The sequence below is a fragment of the Anser anser genome (genome assembly GCF_964211835.1).
Source record: "Anser anser genome assembly, chromosome: W".
Taxonomy (NCBI): Eukaryota; Metazoa; Chordata; class Aves; order Anseriformes; family Anatidae; genus Anser; species Anser anser.
In genome coordinates this window covers 7,672,925-7,693,589 of record NC_139731.1, presented here as the reverse complement: position 1 = coordinate 7,693,589, position 20,665 = coordinate 7,672,925, and the positions used below count along the sequence as shown (strand labels likewise).

Below are 20,665 nucleotides of genomic sequence, written 5' to 3'. Positions count from 1 at the left end.
TAATAATTAATATAATAATTAATAATAATATAATATATAATAATGCTTAATATAATACTTAATACTGTGGGAAAGGCTTAAAGGAATTTCCATGTTATGATTGCTGGAGTGAATGGGGAGTTGATGGGATTGAATGCAATTGTTCTGAGGAAGAAAGCCCGCCTTATAAAAACTGCTACAAGTGCGGGCCGACTAACTCCCTCTGGTCGAATGGACACATTCCCCTCCCCTTACTCTGTTTCACTATTACAGAAGAAGACAAGATGACACAAATGGGGGTTCAAAAAAAAAAAAAAAAAAAAAAAAACAGATAAAGGGAAATGGGTACTGCCTGATGGACGGAAGTGTTACCAAAATCAGTAGCTATGAGGGTGCTACGGAGATTTCATGAACAGACGCACTGGGGTACTCAGGCGTTGGTGGATCAATTTGCCACATATTATATGTGTATAGGGATTTATAATATAGCAAAGAGGATCGTAAATGATTGCATAACTTGTCGGAGGGTAAATGCTCAACACATGAGAAAAAGGGTCCCGGGAGGAGGACGAGAATTGGCACATCGACCTTTTGCAAAGATTCAATTAGATTTTACTGAACTTCCAAAAACGGGGCGATATAGATACTTATTAGTTATTGTAGACCACCTCACAAACTTTGTTGAAGCATTCCCTACGGCAAGGGCCACAGCTCAAACCGTGGTAAAGATATTATTAGAAAGCATCATACCCAGATACGGGGTAATAGAAGCAATTGACTCTGATCGAGGCCCACACTTTGTGTCAAAGGTATCCCGAGACACGATGAAGGCTCTGGGAATTAAATGGGAATATCACACTCCCTGGCATCCTCAGAGTTCGGGAAAGGTAGAACGAATGAATGGTGAAATTAAAAAGCAACTAACAAAGCTTATGATAGAGACTAAAACCTCCTGGGTGAAATGTTTACTGCTTGCACTATTGAATATCCGGACATAGCCCCGAGCCGATGTCGGAATCTCACCTTTTGAAAGGCTGTATGGTATGCCTTATGATTTAGAGATGCCATCTGATCACCCCCAGGTACAGGATATCCAATTAAAACCTTATTTAATACAGCTTATGAACCGACGGAGGGAGTTGCAAGCGAAAGGCTTGGTGGCTAGATATAGCAATCCATAGGATACAACCTGGAGATAGGGTTCTAATTAAGACATGGAAAGAAACGTCTTTAACACCACGGTGGGGAGGCCCCTATGTTGTTTTACTTATCACAGAGACGGCTATCCGGACGGCTGAGAAGGGGTGAACGCATGCCAGTCGTGTGAAAGGACCGATCCAGAAAAGCAAATGGGAAGCGGTTGCAGGCCCTGATGACTTAAAGCTCACGTTGGAAGGAACTCGATAAGTATGGTCTAACTGTCTATGTATCGTAAAAAAAAAAAAAAAAAAAGGAGGAAAGGGGACCCTGTTTGGTCAGAAAAAGGTCGCGGTTACCTGAGAAACTCCCCTGAAGAACACTGCTGCTGCCAAGAAGAACTTGCACCTTGTAGTTCGCTGCAACCGAACTGACAAGCGAGGCAGAGAGTGAAACGGTGGGGAATTACGTGGCCAGGTAAAGAACTCTGGAAAATGGGCCCTAGCCATTTTTTTTTGCGATACATAGTAATGGGTACGATTGTTTACACTGTTCCTGGGTCTGCGCACCCTCACAAACCTTTTAAATGGAGCCTGATTAGATGGGAAGATCACCATGTTGTTCAGCAGATAACTACTGCTGGGGGACTGATAGGGGAGGCATCATCTATATAAAGAAGGAAGAGACTAAGAGTCCCCAACGGGTGGGACCAAATCAGAAACTGTCAGGGAGTGTTTTGAGGATTCAGCCTACACAAGCTTTTAGAATGCTAACTCCTAATAGCCCTAAACCACTGGAGGTTGCTAATAAATCAGTAAACCCGGAGTATGGGATTAGAAATGAAGGGGTGACTGGGAATAACATATGGAGAATCATGAATGCTAGTTATCAGTTGTTGAATCAACCAAATCCAGACGTGCCTAGACCTTGCTGGTTATGTCTTGATATAAGGCCCTCATATTACGACGCCATTGGGGATCTGGGAGAAACCACCCGTTCAAACGAAACCGATCCCCCACAATGCAATTGGGGAAGGGATGTAGGAATAACATTAACGGAAGTAACTGGGAATGGCAGGTGCGTAAGCACGGTCCCTGGTGAGAAGTTCCATCTATGCAATATTACAGAAAATGTTACACAATTAGACAAAGAAAAATGGTTAATACCAGCAGATAACACCAGATGGGTATGTTCATCTCTGGGGGTAACTCCATGCTTATCTTTGAAATTGTTCAACTCGTCTCATGATTTTTGTGTACAGGTAGTAATTATACCTAGGATTCTTTACCATTCTGAGGAGTATATGTACATCCAACATGCTATGGCAAAAAAACACTTAAGGAAGAGAGAGCCTATTACGGCTGTCACTTTAGCCACTCTGATGATTCTGGGGGCTGCAGGAGCCGGAACTGAAATTACCTCTCTGGTAAAACAAAGCCAAGAATTTACCTCTCTACGCATTGCTGTAGATGAGGATTTGGCCCGTATCGAGCAATCTATATCAGCTTTAGAGAAATCTGTACGACAAAATCGTAGGGGATTAGATCTGATTTTTCTACAACAAGGAGGATTGTGTGCAGCCCTACGAGAGGAGTGTTGCGTATATGCAGATCATACTGGAGTAGTAAGGGATACAATGACTAAATTGAGAGAAGGGCTAGAAAAACGAAAAATAGAAAATGAAGCCCACCAGAATTGGTATGAATCCTGGTTTAATTACTCACTTTGGCTCACTACACTGCTATCAACTATAGCAGGACCTTTGTTGCTGCTCATATTAACACTAACTTTTGTACCATGTATATTCAATCGAATAATCGCGATTGTAAAAAAAACCGATTAGAGGCAGCTCACCTTATGCTTGTGCGTGCGAAATATGAATCTCTTGAACAGGAGGAGGATGACGCAGAAACTTTAATATTGAGCAAACAAGTGCTTCAAAAATTCATCAATGAACAAAATATGTTAGAAAAAGAAAAAGGAGGGATTGTGATAAATTAGCGGGTGTTTGTTCATTGTCTTTAAAAGGAATTCAGAGGATCTGCTGAGAAGATAAGGTTTTGCAATTTACGACCTTGTTAAGGGGGAAGACTAAGCAAGTAGATAGTGGGGAGGGGGTGTTGGATAAACATCCTTGGTAAAACAAAGACTCTGTGAAATACTGTTTCCCGCTTCACTACCCTCCCCCTTGAACACGAGCACAACGCATGATCATTGAAAGAAAAACAACGACCCCCAACAACGAACTGCGCAGCTTCAGAAGGTCCAACAAGTCCTGACAAGCCGAAACTTGGATGCTATAAAACGGCGACACTGAAAGGGGAAAGTTGCGTGCTGTGGTGGAGCGGAGACTCCCCAGCCGCCCAGCGCTGTTTTGCTTGTGCCTGCTTACTTAATTAATAAAATATTTCTGATAGACCAAGAAATTTGTATGGTCTCACTTATAACAGGGTGGACCGAGGATTCCCAGGGAATGCGATGTATGATTGCATTGTACCAAGAAAAGACTGCCTGGGGAAATGAGGCCTGTAAGTCTCTCTCTTTGCTATTCCCTTCCTCGCATGATAGCAATATCAGGGTTCCCCCTGTATTCTCCACAGCTATAGGTAACCATACAGCTTGCCTCTCACGGCAGGGTGTGAGTGCTACCTGGCATCTGGGAGAATTTGCCTTGTGCACGAGGACCTTGAATGCTACCGAGGACTTGATGGGAAACTATTCAAGACTTGAGATCCCTAGGACAGATCTCTGGTGGTACTGTGGAGGGAAGATCTTACGGTCCACCCTACCATCTAACTGGGGAGGCACTTGTGCACTTGTTCAATTAGCTATACCCTTCACCCTGGCATTTGAAAGCGAAACATCACAAATACCCAGAAGAAGTAAAAGAGGCTTAGGAATATAATTTGATGATAGAGTATACATAGATTCTATAGGGGTGCCTAGAGGAGTTCCTGATGAACATAAAGCCAGGAATCAAATTGCTGCAGGGTTTGAGTCACTGTTCTGGTGGGTAACAATTAATAAAAATGTGGATTGGATTAATTATATCTATTATAATCAGCAGAGATTCATAAACTATACAAGAGATGCGATAAGAGGAATCGCTGAACAACTAGATGCCACCAGCAAAATGGCTTGGGAAAACAGAATAGCATTAGATATGATTCTTGCGGAGAAAGGTGGTGTGTGCGTGATGCTGGGCAACCATTGTTGTACTTTTATCCCTAACAATACTGCCCCGGATGGCACAGTAACTAGAGCATTGCAAGGGCTTACCACCCTTGCCAATGAATTGGCAGAAAACTCAGGAGCAGACACTTCCATCACAGGATGGTTGGAATCTTGGTTTGGTAAATGGAAAGGAATGGTAGTGTCCATATTTACATCCTTGATTGTAGTAGCAGGAGTTTTGACAGCCATTGGTTGTTGCATTATCCCCTGTGTAAGGGGACTTGTCCAACGGTTAATTGAAACTGCACTTTCGAAACAAATGACCATGGATCCACCACCCTACTCAGATAAGATGATGATATTAGAGGAAATGGAAAGCAAAGAAAGTGGAGAAGAGGAAGACATCTACCAAATTACACCTTAGAGCAAAATTTTGCAAAAATCAACAAATTATAAAAAGAGAAAAGGGGGGAATTGTGGGAATGGAAATGTTGTTTTTGCAGTGTTACATTGTATAGAAGGAAGGAATGTGGTATTGAAATATGCTTACAGTGATAAGAAAGCTTAACAGAAAACCTTGTAAAATGCAGACAGCCGGACTCCTTAGAGCAATTAGGTGAAGATCACGGTGTCAAGTCAAATCAGATAAGTGATGAAACATTACCACTTCAAACAGTAAAAAAGTCAAAAGAAGCTTGAAATTTAACAGGCCAGCAACTGAAGGCCAGGCATTGTCTGTGAAGCATCAGATAGATTGTGAACCTGGATTACCCACTCAGTGGGGAAACAGGGGAGGGTCCTGTCATCAAAAAGTATATAAACTGTGTTTTGGAACTAGTGGGTGCGCTCTCCTGCTTGTGGGGCGCCCGCCATTGCAATCGCGAATAAATTACTACTTCACTGAGATCCTCGCCTGAGCCTAAGTTATTGGCTATGGAGTGTTTCTCACACTCCCAAAACTGGGATGCAGTGGTAACCTCGGATTTGCTCGATCTGCTCCCAAGATCGCTAGCGGCTGTTCCATCGGTCAGCAAATCCCCCTTGACCGCTCTATCGGTCAGCCTGTAGGGTAGCCTCCTCCCTTACAGGGACTATGCTGCACGCCAGACGTCTCTGCGCGGTTTACCAGCTGCCCTGGCCACACGTACGACTTACAGACCCTTCCTGTACTGTTACACATACCATTTGTCCACGGTCCAGCAGGTCATTGTCTGCCCCCGCAGTGAGCGGCCAAAGAGCAGAGTTCCTCCAGGGAATTGTGCCCGGTGTGCGCTAGGATATCCGCAGCGCGGCCACGCCTGTGGGCAGGCAGAGAGCCTCCTGGCTGGCTCGCCAAAATGATCCGTGGAAGAACTCTACCACTGAAAGCAAATGAGTTATAAAGTAGGTATGTGGTTTATTTTGGCGCCAAGTGCATGCGGGATAGCTCCCAAAGGCATGCGCACCCCAACGCGGCAACTTGCCTTGGTTATATGCAGTAAAGAGTTACATATGCATGAAGTTTCCCAATACGCCTATACATATTCATAACCTATCCCCGCTTCGTATTAAAATTATTCCAAGAAGTCATTTCCATAAACTCCTCCGTCTGCGCTTGCACAGTGCCTTCTGGTGGTGGTCACCAGGGGTTGTGGGGATGAAGGCTGATAACTCTTCTTCATCACCACTAGTTGACCTCCTGCCTTTGTGCAGACTCAGCTGCTCCTTGGCTCTTGTCCAAACCACAAGGTCGGTCTCAGCTGGTTTTTGAGACAGGTTCCCCATTTTTGTCAGGAACCATCCTTTGTGAGGGGCCCCAAGACTCCTTGTTTCAGTTAATTTGCACAGTAGTAAGCAAAGACATTCAGCAACACCTATTTTTAATGCGATTAAGCAAGTCCCCATTCTTCTATCTTTGGCTTCACTAACCCTGGAGTATAGGCTGTCCTTGCATCAGAGGCACCTTTATTCTGCAACAAAATACACTACTTTGGAATGAATACGTGTGGGATTTGGCTTTGATAGTTTGAGGTTTTGGTGCAACATGTGGGAATGTTTTTGCACAGAGATACATTGCTTAGAGGGAAGGAATGTGGTATTGAAATATGCTTGCAGTGATAAGAAAGCTTAACAGACGACCTTGTAAAATGCAGACAACCAGAATCCTTAGAGCAATTAGGCAGAAATCAAGGTGTAAGAAACATTACCACCTCAAAGAGTAAAAAGACAAAAGAAATTTGACTTGTAACAGGCCGGCAACTGAAAGCCATGTATTGTTTGTGAAGCACTGGATAGATTGTGAACCTGGACTACACAGTCAATGGGGAAACAGGGGAGGGGCCCGGTCGTCGAGAAATAAAGTATATAAACTGTGTTATGGAACTAGTAGGTGCGCTCCTGCTTGTCGGATGCCCGCCATTGCAATCGTGAATAAAATTGCTACTTCACTAAGATCCTCGCCTGAGCCTATGTTATTGGCTACAGTGTTTCTCACAAACACGGCCATCGCAGTGCTTGAATGGGGTAAATAGAAGTGCATGGGAAGCGAAGTTGTGCTGCCTCCATCTCTGGCTGGAGCAGCAGCAGCAGCACTGGTGTCAAGGTGTTGGACAGGCCTGCAGGAGCAGATTGAAGGCTTGACAAGATGCCTTGTGGACAAGGGACTGCATCTGTTCATTTTGAAGTCAAGAGTGCTAAGAGCTCAATGTGTCTTGAGCTTCGTCGTTGTGTTTATATATATCAGACACACATATTGAGAGTGCCATGGTAGCAATGAGGCAAGATCTGGCAGCTAAAACTGAAACCAAGCAGAGCGAGGGCCATCAGTAAGGCACTTTGTCTATCGAGTGCCATGGCCGGCTCGGGGGACAGTTCCCGAGGGGTCACAGACTCACCCCGGCTATAACCGAGATACCCCCGACGGCAACCGACACCCCCTGGGCTTCGTTCCCCCTTCCTTTCCCTGTCCCCCTCCCTCTGTACCGCACTTCGCCCGTCTGTTGCTGTGGAACCCCCCGAAACCCCCCGCCCCCCTGCCCACAGCCGCCCCTCCCGGGGGACCGCCCTCACTGCCCCTCAGAGCAGAGCGGGGCGGGCAGGAGGTGGGGATGTGTCGGGTCCCGCTCCTGTTGCTCGCTGCCCTTTCCGGTGCCTCCCCCCCGACCGCCGCTGCCACATCCTCCGCTGACATCAGCCCGCGCCGCCATATTGGGCGAGAAGCGCACTCCTCCAGCTCCGTCGCCGTAGGGGAGGACGCCGGCCGTCTCCACCTCCCCCACCGTGGCCGAGCCCTAGTCCCGCTCCTCATGAGTCCTCCCGGCCGGCCGCAGCCGCGGTGCGGGTAGGGCCGAGGTGGGAGCGGCTCCCGCGCTTTCCTCCTCCCCGCGCCCTCCCCGCCGCCTCCGGCCATGACTTCCCTTACCCAGCGCAGCTCCGGCCTGGTGCAGCGCCGCACCGAGGCTTCCCGCAGCGCCGCGGCCGCCGACAAGGAGCGGGGGGCCGGCGGCGGCCCCGAGGACGAAGGCCGTCGGGACGAGCCGGGGGACGACGAGAAGGGCGACTCCAAGGAAACGCGGCTCACCCTCATGGAGGAGGTGCTACTCCTCGGCCTCAAGGACCGCGAGGTGCGGCGGCCCCTGAAGGGAGGGTGGTTTGTCGGGGGGTTGTGGGGGGCGCTGACGGTGAAAGGGAGGTCGGGGGAGGGCGTCGACGATGTAGGGTGCGGGGGGGATGGGGCGGGGAAGGTGCGGGGTGACTTGAGGCTTTGGGGCAGGTGCTGGGAGAGAGGGATCTTTTAAAGAAAACAAGGCTCCAGGGTGACCTCATTGCAGCTTTTCAGTATTTAAGGGGACTTATTTAAAAAAAAAAAAAAAAAAGGAGAGTGGCTCTCTGCTCAATTGGATAATGACAGGACAAGGGGGAATGGTTTTAAACTAAAAGAGGGGAGATTTAGATTAGAGGTTAGGAGGAAATTTTTCACTGAAAGGGTGGTGAGGCACTAGCACAGGTTGCCCAAAGCAGCTGTGGCTGCCCTATCCCTGGAGGTTCCCGAGGCCAGGCTGGATGAGGCTTTGGGCAGCCTGGTCTGGTGGGAGGTGTCCCTGTCCATGGTAGGGGGTTGGAACTGGATGGGCTTTAAGGTCCCTTCTAATCCAAACCATTTTGTGATTCTCTGTTCGTGATGTTGCTGGAGGACAGGGTGTGTGCAAAGGGGTTTGGAGGAGGTGGGGAAGGCACTTGAGGGAGAGTTGGCCCTCCCCCCCCCCTTTGGATATGGGGCTGGTGGAAGGGTTTTTTAGTTTGTAGCATCTCAAGGAAGGCTTGAGGAAGGGTTTGGCAGATGGGTACCCCGAGGTGAGGGCTAAGGCCTCCAGACGGCACTAGTGCTTGGCTTGAAGGCCTGTGTAGGCCTATGATGTTTATTATTCCTCCTCCAACTTACCTGTAGCTCTTACCTGGGAGACTTGTCCACGTTTTGTCAGACACAACTATATTGTACTTACAGGGCTTTAGGATGTGCAGCAGCTCTTTCTAAAAATACTTCAGACTAATGCACATGAAAAATGTCTTAAAATTTAAGGAGATACATGTGACAAAAATAGGTTTTGAGTCCTAAGTGGGTCAAAATGATAATTCAGTGTTTTTATTGAATTTACAGATTGTTCACCATCGTACTGTGAATAACAGAAGGTATATTTCTACTGGCAGGGAGGTCAATTTTATATTGATTATCATTTGGAAGGGATAATCAATATAAAAAATACGCACACTGCTGAAAGTCAGCCCTATCAGGGGAAATAGTTTGATATGGTGTGTGGTGAAGCATAATATGTTTATTTCAGATCTGAGTTATAATATGAATTTCATTAAGTGGCCTGCTTTATTTTTTGCTGTAAACTAATGAAGACAGCTCATTGATTTGGGTGGAAGTATCTTGAAGTTGTTCCTGTTTATGAGCACAGAGTAACGGGGGGGAAAAGCTGATAAGTTGTATGTTCTTTGACAGTGCATTGCATCTAAAATAAATTTGCTGGTTGATGATGATTAGATTAAAGAGTAGTTTTCCTGCTTAATGTTTGTTTTCTAATGTGTGGGGATGTATCTGTGTACATACCTGCTACAGTAACGTGCTTTATTTCTCTCTGGCTATGTGCTTCAGGCCATATTCTTATAATCCAATTTTTTTTTCAGATGGACATTGCCATGGCATCCTAATAAAGTCAGTAGATATTCACAATGATGTGTGCTTCTACCTGTTGACTCTGAAGATGTATGTGCCTATGCGCATTTCTCTTCTGACTCACCTGAATAGCTGCAGGGAAGTGTTAGGCGTGCCAAGGCAGGTTTCTGTCAGGTTTGCCTACAAGAAAGATGCGATAGACTGGGTGATCTTTCAGCCCCATTTCTCATGAATCTGTGGTAAATCTGCTGAATTTGTGGGTACTGGGCTGTAAAGATTTCAAGTTAGGTAGTGTTCTGTCTGCCTAGGAATATACAGTGTAAGTATTCCTAGTACATGAAAGTTAGTAATTAATATTGGGCCTAAAAAAAATCCGGCTTTGCACTGGTGTGCATCAAAATTATAAATCACGTGACTTTACTAAGAGCAGCAGGGGCACATGCTACAGATAATGTATTATTTCTTAGAATGAAAAAAATAACTGATTACAGTGATGTGGATATTCATGACTCCCTTAAGATTTTGCAGTTGAAACATCAGCCAAGAAGAATGGTAATGTCATCTCTAGGGTACGGGGCTTATGTGCATAAACAGCATACACAGTTCCTGAGGTTTGTTAGACATGAATCACCAGGGTTTGTTTTGGTTTTGTGTCCATTGTGCCTCTCTCCCTTATAGTAAATAAAGCTCTTTGTCTTTTCTATTTTAAATTATAGGTTCATTTTTAAAGATGAATTTTTTGTTCTCTATTTTTTGAATAAGTAAGCAAAAGAAATTTATGCAACTGGGAATGCTTTTTATAAAGTTTTTACTTCCAGTAGAGTTGGTTCCCAATGACATTTGTGTGAGTCTGTCTTATGACAGCAAACAGAGAAAAAGTAAAATAAGGTCTGTGAAGTATGATTGTGAAACTACACAAAGTGTAAGGGAAAGGCAAAGGCAGGTATGTGAGCTTTAAACTCGACTGAAAACCAGTAAATCTAAAGCTGGGAACATCCTTCCTGTTTAACTAAACACTAAATTATTTTATCCTCTTGGAATAAAATAATAATTTGGCCTCAAGGCTGAATTGGTGTAAGAGCATGTTTCCCTGAAAATAGCTTCTCTCTGAGAAGACACTGATAACTGCATCGATAAATTAGCTTTGAAATTTTGGGGGGTAATTTTTTTTCTAATGTTAAACACTGGTGAATATGGCATAATACAATGTAAATTGTGTACGGAATGCCTTTCATGCAAGTAGACACAGTTTATAATTTGTACATGTAGGTGGAAGAGCCTTTACTCTTAGAGTTTTGCAGGAAGATTCAGGCAGTGATGGATAGATGAGTTGTATGTTTTTAGGAGATTTAGATACTTACGTGAATCCTGCTTTCAGAACAGAGCAAGGCCTTTAACAGCCATAGCAGAACTCTTGAGTTGTTGCATGGTTGTTGCTGCAGTATTGGTTCAGTGATGTGAATGTCTAGCTGCCCTAAAGTACAGTACGCCTCAGCCCATTCTTAATGCTTGCACACCGTTAACTGCCTTTACTTGTGCCTTCCCCCCCAGTTTAATCTTATTAAAATGTAGTTTATGTAGGGCTGGTTGCTCTTTTTTTTTCCACCAGTGGTTCCTCTTCATTTGTGTCTTCTATATATATGTAACTATTTCTGTATTCCAAAGTCAAGATAGGTTGCAAGGGGCATATGCTGAAATGCCCGCATATAATATGACAAATGCCGTGTCCTTGGAGGAGCAGGTAATACACTGGAATAGAATGCATTACTACAATTCTAGAGGGAGCATCCTTGAGGAAATACTTGGAATCCCTTCAGAAATAAAGCTGGGAATGGGAGTCATGCTCATCCATTTAGAGCAGAGCAATAGCCTGTTGCTATAGGAATAAAAAATAATCACTGAAATAAAATACTTTGCTGTATTAAGTTAAAAATAGTTTTGCAGTAGGATAGGTCAAAGCTGCAGTGGAAGGGAGGCTATTATGTAGAACTCCTGAAGCATCTAAGGTCACTGCTGCCAAAAGAATGGAGTAATAAATACTAACAGCTTATTTGAAAATGACAGCTCAGAGATGAGTATAGACCAGTTTGTTTGTTATGGCTCTTCTGGACATCTTGTGACTCTGTCCCATAGAAAACTGAGAGGCTGCAAGGTGGCTGTGCTCTGTGACTGTCTCTGTTTCATTTGTGTGTATATATATATTTTTTTCCTTTTTGGAGTAGTAGTAGTGGGGAATCTATTCAAATGCAGCAACGCTCACAGCTGTTCCTGTACACAATGTGCCACAGATCAACAAATTGAACTAGCTATAGAGACATGGCACCTACTTCTGTAGATCAGATAATTGTGCTTAATAAGATAAAAATACTTATTTGATCTGTAACTATTTCCTTATTTGCTAAAAGAAAACTCGTATGAAGTCTGCTGAAATAATAGTCCCACGCTGTTGCAACAGTGAATATTTCTGGATTTATTTATCCTTTCTTTGGTGAACACCAAAGAAGTGAGAGTGAAGCGGTGTTCAGTCACTTTGTTCAGTACAGAAGTTTTCTTGGATCTTTGCTACTCACATTGGTTCATTTATTACTGAAAAGTTAGTGTTGCAGTAGTCTTACAGCGTAGCTTTCTGTTCAAGCAGTTCCTGTGAAGGTTTTTGGGTTGTATTTTCATTGTATGGAAATAAGCAAGTTATCAGGGAGGTGTTTTGCCTGCTTTAAATGTGGTGTTTTGTGTTGATCAGATTAGTGCTAAAATGAAACTTATTCTTTATTCCTCTTACAAATCTGAGCAGCTGGGTTTGTTACTGAAATGTGTTTTAATCCTAAAGAGTTTTTGTTTTTTTTTGAAAAGTAAGAAGAATTTTTAAAAACATCTGGATTATGGGTGGCATTTTCTATAATCTTAAAATTTGGATTTGTGGAATTCATATTGTGATGCAGAAGTGGTGTGTGTTTTTTTTTCCTCCTGTGTAACAAATAAATTGTGGAAAGTCGTCTTGGTATCTCTAGTTTTCAATTGTGCTTTTCTATTTAATAAAAAGCTTCAGTACTAGCCAGAATATCAACTCCAGAGCTCCCAGGTTTTGCTGAAAAAATTCTGGGACAAATGAGTGAAACGTGAGGAGGTGTCTGTCGGGAATTCACATCAGAGTTGAAGAATGATGTATGAATGTTGAAACCTTGACAAAGACATGCTTTTTCTCAAAAGTTCAAGGCCTAATAACAACAAAGTGTGTAATGTCTGTGATGAAAAATTCTTTCATAATTGCCTACCTTTCTGGTCTTATTTTTGTTTTCATGACCATACATAAATTACAGGTCATCAGAAGAGATGAGGCATGGGAGGAGGAGTACCCAAATTCTGAGCACTACAAGATGCAATGAAGTACCTCTTTGCCAGGCTTCTCAGTAAAACCTGCTGTTTTGGGGCTCTTTGGAGGACATGCTCATCTGGAGGCAGCATTGTAGATACAAGTTGACTTTATGTATTAAAATAGTGTTTATTTTTCATGTTTCTTCATGCAGACAGTGTGGTTATCCCTGCTCTTCTAGCATGGCTAATTTGTAATCTATATTACTTATTTGTGAATATCTTCAAGTGTAGTGTAGTTTGTTCTTTAATCTCAAGCTGTCTAGTGTAGGAAGGCCAGACAAAAATTTGCCAGAGCCTTTCTAGTGATACTTCTAAATTTTTTAAGTGCTCTTAAAAAGCAAAGCTGTAACTCTTCTTCCTCTCCTACAGCAAGGTGATTTTTTTGAAAATTTTGCATGAGGTATACATGAGAAAGTATGGCTGACTAATCATGGAGTAAGTAATCATGGAACTGAAAAAATAACATTTTACATTAAAGAAAAAGTGGTGTTCAGATGTTTTTTTTTTATATTCAAGTATTTCAGGAACTGCTGCGCTTAGCTCTGTTAAGCTACATGTAATGGGCCTTCTTTTCAAGGCTAAATTGATCAGCCAAAGTGCTGCAGACAGTAAGAAAAGTTAAGAATGACTGTTCTACTTGGAGCAAATGACTACTGCACATGTTCACTTGTGTTGCAGTAATTCCAGTTTCAGTTACAAGACACATACAGAACAGCCCTCTCTGAATATAGTCCCATCAGGTAAAGCCGGGTTGTATCTTTCACCAAAGAAGTTGGTCCAGAGTAACAGTTAAAATTGCAGTCTAGCTAACTGTAGATGTGAGATCAATTCTGGTTTTTAAAAAGGGAAAAAAAAATGAAGTCGTGTCTTTTTATAATTATCTAGATAATAATAAACTTTATTGAAGCTTATTGCTGTCAAAACCAAAAATAAACTTTTGCATTTCAGGGAAGTTTTTTCTCATGTCTAGATTTTAACACAAACTTCAAGTATGTTCTCAGCTAACTGTATTCTTGTATTCCAGAACAGTCTTCTGTTATTCTCTCCTCTTTTAGGAGGGAATGGATAGATAAACAATGAGAGGAGACAAGGCAAGCTATTATTAAAGAGTTCCTTAAGCAAGACCCTAACCCTGAACATTATATTCTCAGCCATGCATCAATAGATTGGGGTAAGCCTATACAGTTCCTTGCCAAAGGAAATCGACTTGGGACTTGTTAGAGATTTCTGCCACAGAAGCTGAACTTGGTTTTGTGTTTTAACCCATCTGGCATCGTGCCCTACTGTAGTGTCATGGAGTATCGGATTTTCTTAGAGGTAAAAAAAAATCTATAGCTGTTAGACTTAGATAAGATTAATACAAGAGCTTTGAACGTGTATTAGAAAGTAACGGAGATTCCCTAGGTTATTAAAGCACATACAGAATTTGACCATGTCTGCTTTTCACTGTCAGCTGCAGCTTCTGTGCTCTGGTGAAGCTTGTCTTCAGGTAGATTAAATTGCAATAACCTGCAGTGGAAAGAAAATAACATCTTTTTATCCTCTGAAGGTGAAAATGGATTAACATGTATAATAAATACCTGTGGTGAGGTCAGCCTTATATTATCTTGATGGTTAAAACAATTTTAGACATTCCAACCTGTCTTCCAACTAATGCCACAATGAAGTTTTTCCTTTTCTCTTCTTCCATCATTGTTTTCTATTGTTTGCATTTTTACCCCACTCCTTATGAATGTGTTTATGTTGGTAAAAGGACTTCTAATTGGTTCTCTCTGGATTTGAAGGTCATTTGTATGTTTACAGGTTAATTGAATGGAATCATAGAATGTCCTGGGTTGGAAGGGACCTCAAAGACCGAATTCCAACCCCCCTGCCATAGGCAGGGATGCCACCCACTAGATCAGATTGCTCAGGGCCTTATCTAACCTGGTCTTGAACACCTCCAGGGATGGGGCATCCACAACCTCTGGGTAGCCTGTTCCAGTACCTCACCACTCTCTGAGTGAAGAATTTCCTCCTAACCTCTAATGTAAATCTCCTCTCTTTTAGTTTAAAACCAACTTTAAACTCTTTTAGTTTTAACTCTTTTAAACTCTTTTAGTTTTTCCCCCTCATCCTGTCATTATCCAACTGAGCAAAGAGTTGCTCTCCATCTTTTTTATAAGCCCCCTTCAAGTACTGAAAGGTTGCGATGAGGTCCCACTGGAGCCTTCTCTTCTGTAGGCTGAACAACCCCAGCGTTCTCAGCCTTTCTTCATAGGAGAGGTGCTCCAGCCCCTTGATTATCTTTGGCCCTCCTCTGGACCTGTTCTAACAGCTCCAAATCCTTCTTGTGCCAGGGTCTTCAGACCTGGATGCAACACTCCAAGTGGGGCCTCACAAGGGCAGAGAAGAGGGGGATAGTCCCATCCCTCTCCCTGTTGGCCACTCCTCTGTTGATGCAGCCCAGGATGCGGTTGGCCTTCTGGGCTGCAAGTGCGTGCTGCTGGCTCATGTTGAGCTTTTCATCCACCAGAACCCCCAAATCCTTCTCTGCAGGGCTGCTCTCAATGAGTTCTTCTCCCAGTCTGTGCTCCTGTCTGGGATTGCCCCAGTCCAGGTGCAGCACCCTGCACTTGGCCTTGTTGAACCTCATTAGGTTCACGTGGGCCCACTTTTCAAGCTTGTCCAGGTCACTTTGGATGGCATCCCTTCCTTCTATTGTATTGACTGCACCACTCAGCTTGGTGTCATCTGCAAATTTGCTGAGGGTGCACTCGATCCCGCTTTCTATGTTGTTGATAAAGATATCAAACAGTACTGGTCAGAGGACAGACCCCTGAAGGGCACCACTCGTCACTGGCCTCCACGTGGACACAGAGCCATTGACCACCACTCTCTGGGTCCAACCTTCAAGCCAATTCCTTGTCCACTGAATGGTCCACCCATCAAATTCATCTCTCCGATTTGGAGACCAGGATGTCATGTGGGACCATGTCAAAAGTCTTGCAGAAGTCCAGGTAGATGACATCGCTTGGTCTTTCTTTGTTAACTGATGCAGTCCTCCATCGTAGAAAGCCACCAGTTTGGTCAGGCATTATTTGCCCTTGGTGAAGCCATGCTGGCTATCTCGGATCACCTCTGTCTTGCATGTGCCTTAACATTGCTTCCAGGAGGATTTGATCCATGATCTTGCCAGGCACAGAGGTGAGGCTCATCTGTCTGTAGTTCCCTGGATCCTCCTTTCTATCCTTTTTAAAAAGTGTCCTGTTGTTTTCCTTTTTCCAGTCACCAGGGACTTTGCCTGACTGCCAGGACTTTTCAAATATGATGGAGAGAGGCTCAACAACTACATCAGACAGTTCCCTCAGGACCCTGGCATGCATGTCATCAGGTCCCATAGACTTGTACGTGTTTAGTTTCATCAGGTGGTCTTGAACCTGTTCTTCACTTACAGTGGGTGGGACTTTGCTCCTCCAGCCTCCATCTACGGGTTCAGGGAAAAGAGATGTGGGAAGCCTGTCTGCCAGTGAAGACAGAGGCAAAGAACTTGTTGAGTACCTCAGCCTTTTCCATGTCTGTTGCTACCAGTTCACCCTTCTCATCCATCAGAGGGGGTACACTCTCTTTGGCCTTTCTTTTCTGAGTAATGTACCTATAGAATCCCTTCCTGTTCTTTGCATCCCTTGCCAAGCTCAGTTCCATCCGTGCTTTGGCTTTCCTGATCCCATCCCTGCACATCTGGACCGCATCCCGGTACTCTTCCCAGGCCATGTGTCCCTGCTTCCACTGCCTGTGCATTTCCTTCTTGCACCCCAGTTTGCCCAGCAGGTCCTTGCTCAGCCATCCTGGTTGTCTGCCCTCCCTGCCCACTTCTTTACGCAGGGGGATGGAGAGTTCTTGCACTCTAAGGAAAACATCCTTAAAGAGCTGCCAGCTCTGTTCAGCTCCTTTGTCCCTAAGGACAGTGTTCCAGGGGATCTCAGCTATTAGGTCTTGAAATAGCTTGAAGTTTGCTCTTTGGAAGTTCAGGGTCCTGATTTTGCTCTTTGCCAGGCCCATATTCCTCGAGATCACAAACTCAGCCATGGCGTGGTCACTGCACCCTAGCCTGCCTCCAGTCTTGACCTCTTTAATGAGCTTTTCTGCGTTGGTGAGCACCAGGTCCAGTAACGCTTCTCCTCTGGTTGGTTTGTCTAGTACCTGCACCAGGAAGTTATACTCAACGCACTCTAGGAACCTTCTGGATTGCTCACAGCCTGCTGTGTAGTTTTCCCAGCAGACATCCGTGTGGTTGAAGTCTCTCATCAAGATGAGAGCATGTGAGCATGACGTTTCTTGTAGTTGAAGCAAGAATGCCTCATCCACAGGCTCCCCTTGATCAGGCAGCCTGTAGTAGACCCCAACCACAAGCTGTCATTTATTGGTACAGTCTTTAACTCTCACCCACAAGCTCTCAACCTGTCCGTGGCTGTTTCTCAGAGGCAACTCTTCACAATCAATCCCTTTCCTAACACAGGGCAACACCCCCTCCCTTCCTTCCCTTTCTGAAGAGTTCTGAAGAGTTTGTAGCTCTCTATTCCAATGTTCCAGTTATGTGATCCATCCCACCATGTTTCTGTGATAGCAATCAGGTCATATCTGTCTAATTGCACCATGGTTTCCAATTCCTCTTGCTTGTTTCCCATGCTGTGTGTATTGGTGTAGAGGCATTTCAGCTGGGTAATCAGTTGTATCACGTTTCCAGAACCCTTCCAGATTGCATTGGGGCAGTTCACAAGTCTTCCCCTGCTGTTACTTAGTGTTATCAGGTATGCTTTCTTCACCACTCAGAGGTGCATCCCCCTTCCCCCACCACATCTAGTTTAAAGCCCTCCTGATAAGCCCAGCCAGAAGAGCTCCCTAAGAGCTTCGTAGAAGTCCACGAAAGGACTTAGCTGAGGAAAAACAGATGCTGGCTGGTTGCACAGGAGGAGTTGCACAGGAGGAGTTGCACAGGAGGAGTTGCACAGGAGGAGTTGAGCAGAACTAGAGTAGAATTGTCCATTATATTTCTGTTGTGTCTCCTGTGCCCACAGCGAGCTATCAGCAGTTTGAAGCTTATTAGATTTTTGGCAGAGCAAAATTCTGTATGCCTCATCTGTTTACCAACTGATAAAACTAAATTTCCAGTTTTCCTGGCTGCCAAGTATTAAAGTATTTTAGTGGCCTATAGGAAATATATAGAAGAGGTATTTGAAATGCTTGTTAAAATATTAAAATTTAATTAGCAGATTAGATAAATGTATCGTTTAACACTAATTAAATTTGCAAGGCACCATGTATTAGCCAATGTGTCAACCAATATTACATCAAATTAAGTATTTGTGCAGGTTGGAGACATAAGCAGCACTTTTTTTTTGCAATGCTTTTGAAAGTTTAACAACTTTTTAGTAACTTCTGTACCTGCTTTTCTGGTATTTCTGTATTTAGATGTGTGATTGTCAACCGTTCCTACTGACATGGCAGTGTATATTATCTAAAATTGTTCCACCCAGTCATGTTACATAGAATACAGTTTGAGAAACGTTGATCTGAGGGATTCAAATGATAAGAATGAATTTGCAGTTGTTTCTCCAAGTAGTGACAGGCTTTTCCTATGTGTTACCGAGAACTTGGAGAAACTTGTTTTTTGTACTTTGTGTGTTCATTTTTACAAAACTTGTTTACTTATTTTTATGTTGAGAAGCTTCTTGCAATGATATTCTAGAATAATAAACCAAAATAATCTGTGTTTATTATTCTAATATAAGCACTTCCTGAAAAAGGATGTGGTTGAAGCTTTTAAGATTAGCTAGAGAAGTCAGGTACCAGATTTGTTGGACAAATGCTTCATAAATATGCTCAATGTTAAATTAAGCATATATTGCGTAAATCTCGCTGACTTCCACACGAGATTCAGAAGTTCTGTTTGTTCTTCCTTATAGAATGATGATGTTTCTAAATAAAACAGTAGCTTCCAAGGGGGTTTCTTATCTAAAAACTGTAAACTTATAACAGTAACTCGGTTATTGACTTTGATCTGCATGAGATTTTTGCTTAAAGTTGCATTATCACAAAAAAAATTGATTTACTTACCTGCAACAGGATTAATTTTTAACTTTTTAATCAGTGATTTTACTTTCAGCTAAAAGGATAGGAACAATGGAATTGTACAAAGAATTGTCCGAATTTGAGATTCACTTGCTCTTCTTTGTCTTCTCCTGCCCCTATCTGCTGGGATCTCCATTTAGTTGTATAACTTGACCTGAATATCCAAGAAGATGTAATGTGTTTGTTGTAGAAGAATGTTGATAATAGGTGCATTTGGAATTCATAAAATGAACCTTTTGGTTCAATATGGAGGAGTGAAATTTTATGTTAAAGCATAAATTATAATAAATGATTATGTGAACATCTGGCTTATGAACATATACTGCTTGTTTTTTGTATTTTACCTCTTTGGATTTGATAACAGCTTTAAGGAGATGTTGACGTTCTTGAGGTGATTCCAGCTACTTTCAAAAATTTAAAATAGTATGAGTAATCTCAGAGACTACATAAAGGGAACAGTATATTAAGGTGGCTCTCCTCTTTGTGGGGGTTATGATAACCCCATGCTCCTCGAACTGCTAGCATTCTTCATTAAAATATTTAAAAAGCGTTTGGCATCAATGATGATAGCTGTGCAGCAGATAATCTGTTGCAAGCCACTTTACAACTTATGTCAGTGAGAGGATGTAAGGGGAGGGAAACAGCCATCCCTGACATGAAAACTGTGGCAGAAAAAATCCCTATTGCCTTTTAACCTGCTGCAGTGCACCTGGACAGTGTCTGTTGTTACTCCTTTGCCCTCTGTACTCCCTAGCTCTCTTCCTGTAGATCCCTAAATTATTGCTTCAGACAGGAACTCCTTGACTGAAAAAGTGAAAGTTGAGTTGCAATTGTGATCAAGTCCTTAATGAAATAAGACTTGCAGTAGCCAACGTTTCAAGAGTAATTATCTCTGCTTTTTGCAGTAGGTTTCAAAACTGATGCGAGTCTCTTGAAGGAAGGATAGTTGAAAAGCTGTACAGTTCAAGAGGTGCTTATGCTGGCAAAATAGTTAAATGCTAAGATGTTATTTTGTTCTCAGTTTTTCTGTTAGCTTTTTCCTCCCTGGTGTTTCTTGCTGCTGTTTTAAGTACCTCTAAGAAAAGATACTTGAATTTATGTACATACAAGCATTCAGGTATTCTTGCTTCATGACGCACCATGCTGTGTAAATGCTAGAAGACTCCCTGATAATTGTGCAGTGCAACATATAACTTCTACCAGCAGACCACTCAGATTGTTGCTTTGTACAATCCTACAAATGACCCAAACTGACTTCCACAGTTGTTCCACATTTGCTTTATTTGGTCCATCTCAGGCTATACATCTGTTGACAACTATTTTTCCTCACCCTCATCTTCAAAAGAGAACTGAACCACCTTGTATTTTTTACGTCTCCTGAATCGTGGCTCACGAGCAGGCCATGAGGTCTCCAACACTGGATCTTTATAATGTTGACATGTAAATTTGATGAAGTTGATGAATGAGACCTGGAGATAAGTGACCTCAATAACATCCTATGATGCCACCAGGCATGGAATGTTTTCCAGTATGTTTGTCATCTGTGATTTCTGAGAACATACCATAAATAGTCTGCTACATATCAGGAAAGAATAGAAGGCAATGAAGAAAGCCACTGTTTGGGAAAGCTAGATACTTGTTAAACATATATGTAATATACATATACATAATAAGTTTTGTCGTGGAGCTTTTATACTGCTGCCACTGACGCAGTACTTGAATGCCATCCATGCA

General features: G+C 43.1%; 1 protein-coding gene and 1 long non-coding RNA gene across 2 annotated transcripts in view; one reads left to right on the top strand and one right to left on the bottom strand.

Annotated features, from left to right (window-relative positions):
* Positions 1 to 3,222: 3,222 nt before the first annotated feature.
* LOC310888735 overlaps positions 3,223 to 20,665 on the bottom strand; it is a 61,468-nt gene continuing 44,025 nt past the window's right edge. Inside the window, exon 2 of the long non-coding RNA XR_014576110.1 lies at positions 3,223 to 5,240. This is a non-coding gene — a long non-coding RNA (uncharacterized lncRNA). The remainder of the gene's footprint in view (positions 5,241 to 20,665) is intronic.
* The window catches only part of LOC310888593 (Golgi phosphoprotein 3-like), a 38,738-nt gene continuing 25,489 nt past the window's right edge, over positions 7,417 to 20,665 (top strand). Inside the window, exon 1 of the mRNA XM_083815436.1 lies at positions 7,417 to 7,892. Coding sequence (XP_083671562.1) covers positions 7,677 to 7,892 — 216 coding nt within the window. The 5' untranslated portion in view covers positions 7,417 to 7,676. The remainder of the gene's footprint in view (positions 7,893 to 20,665) is intronic.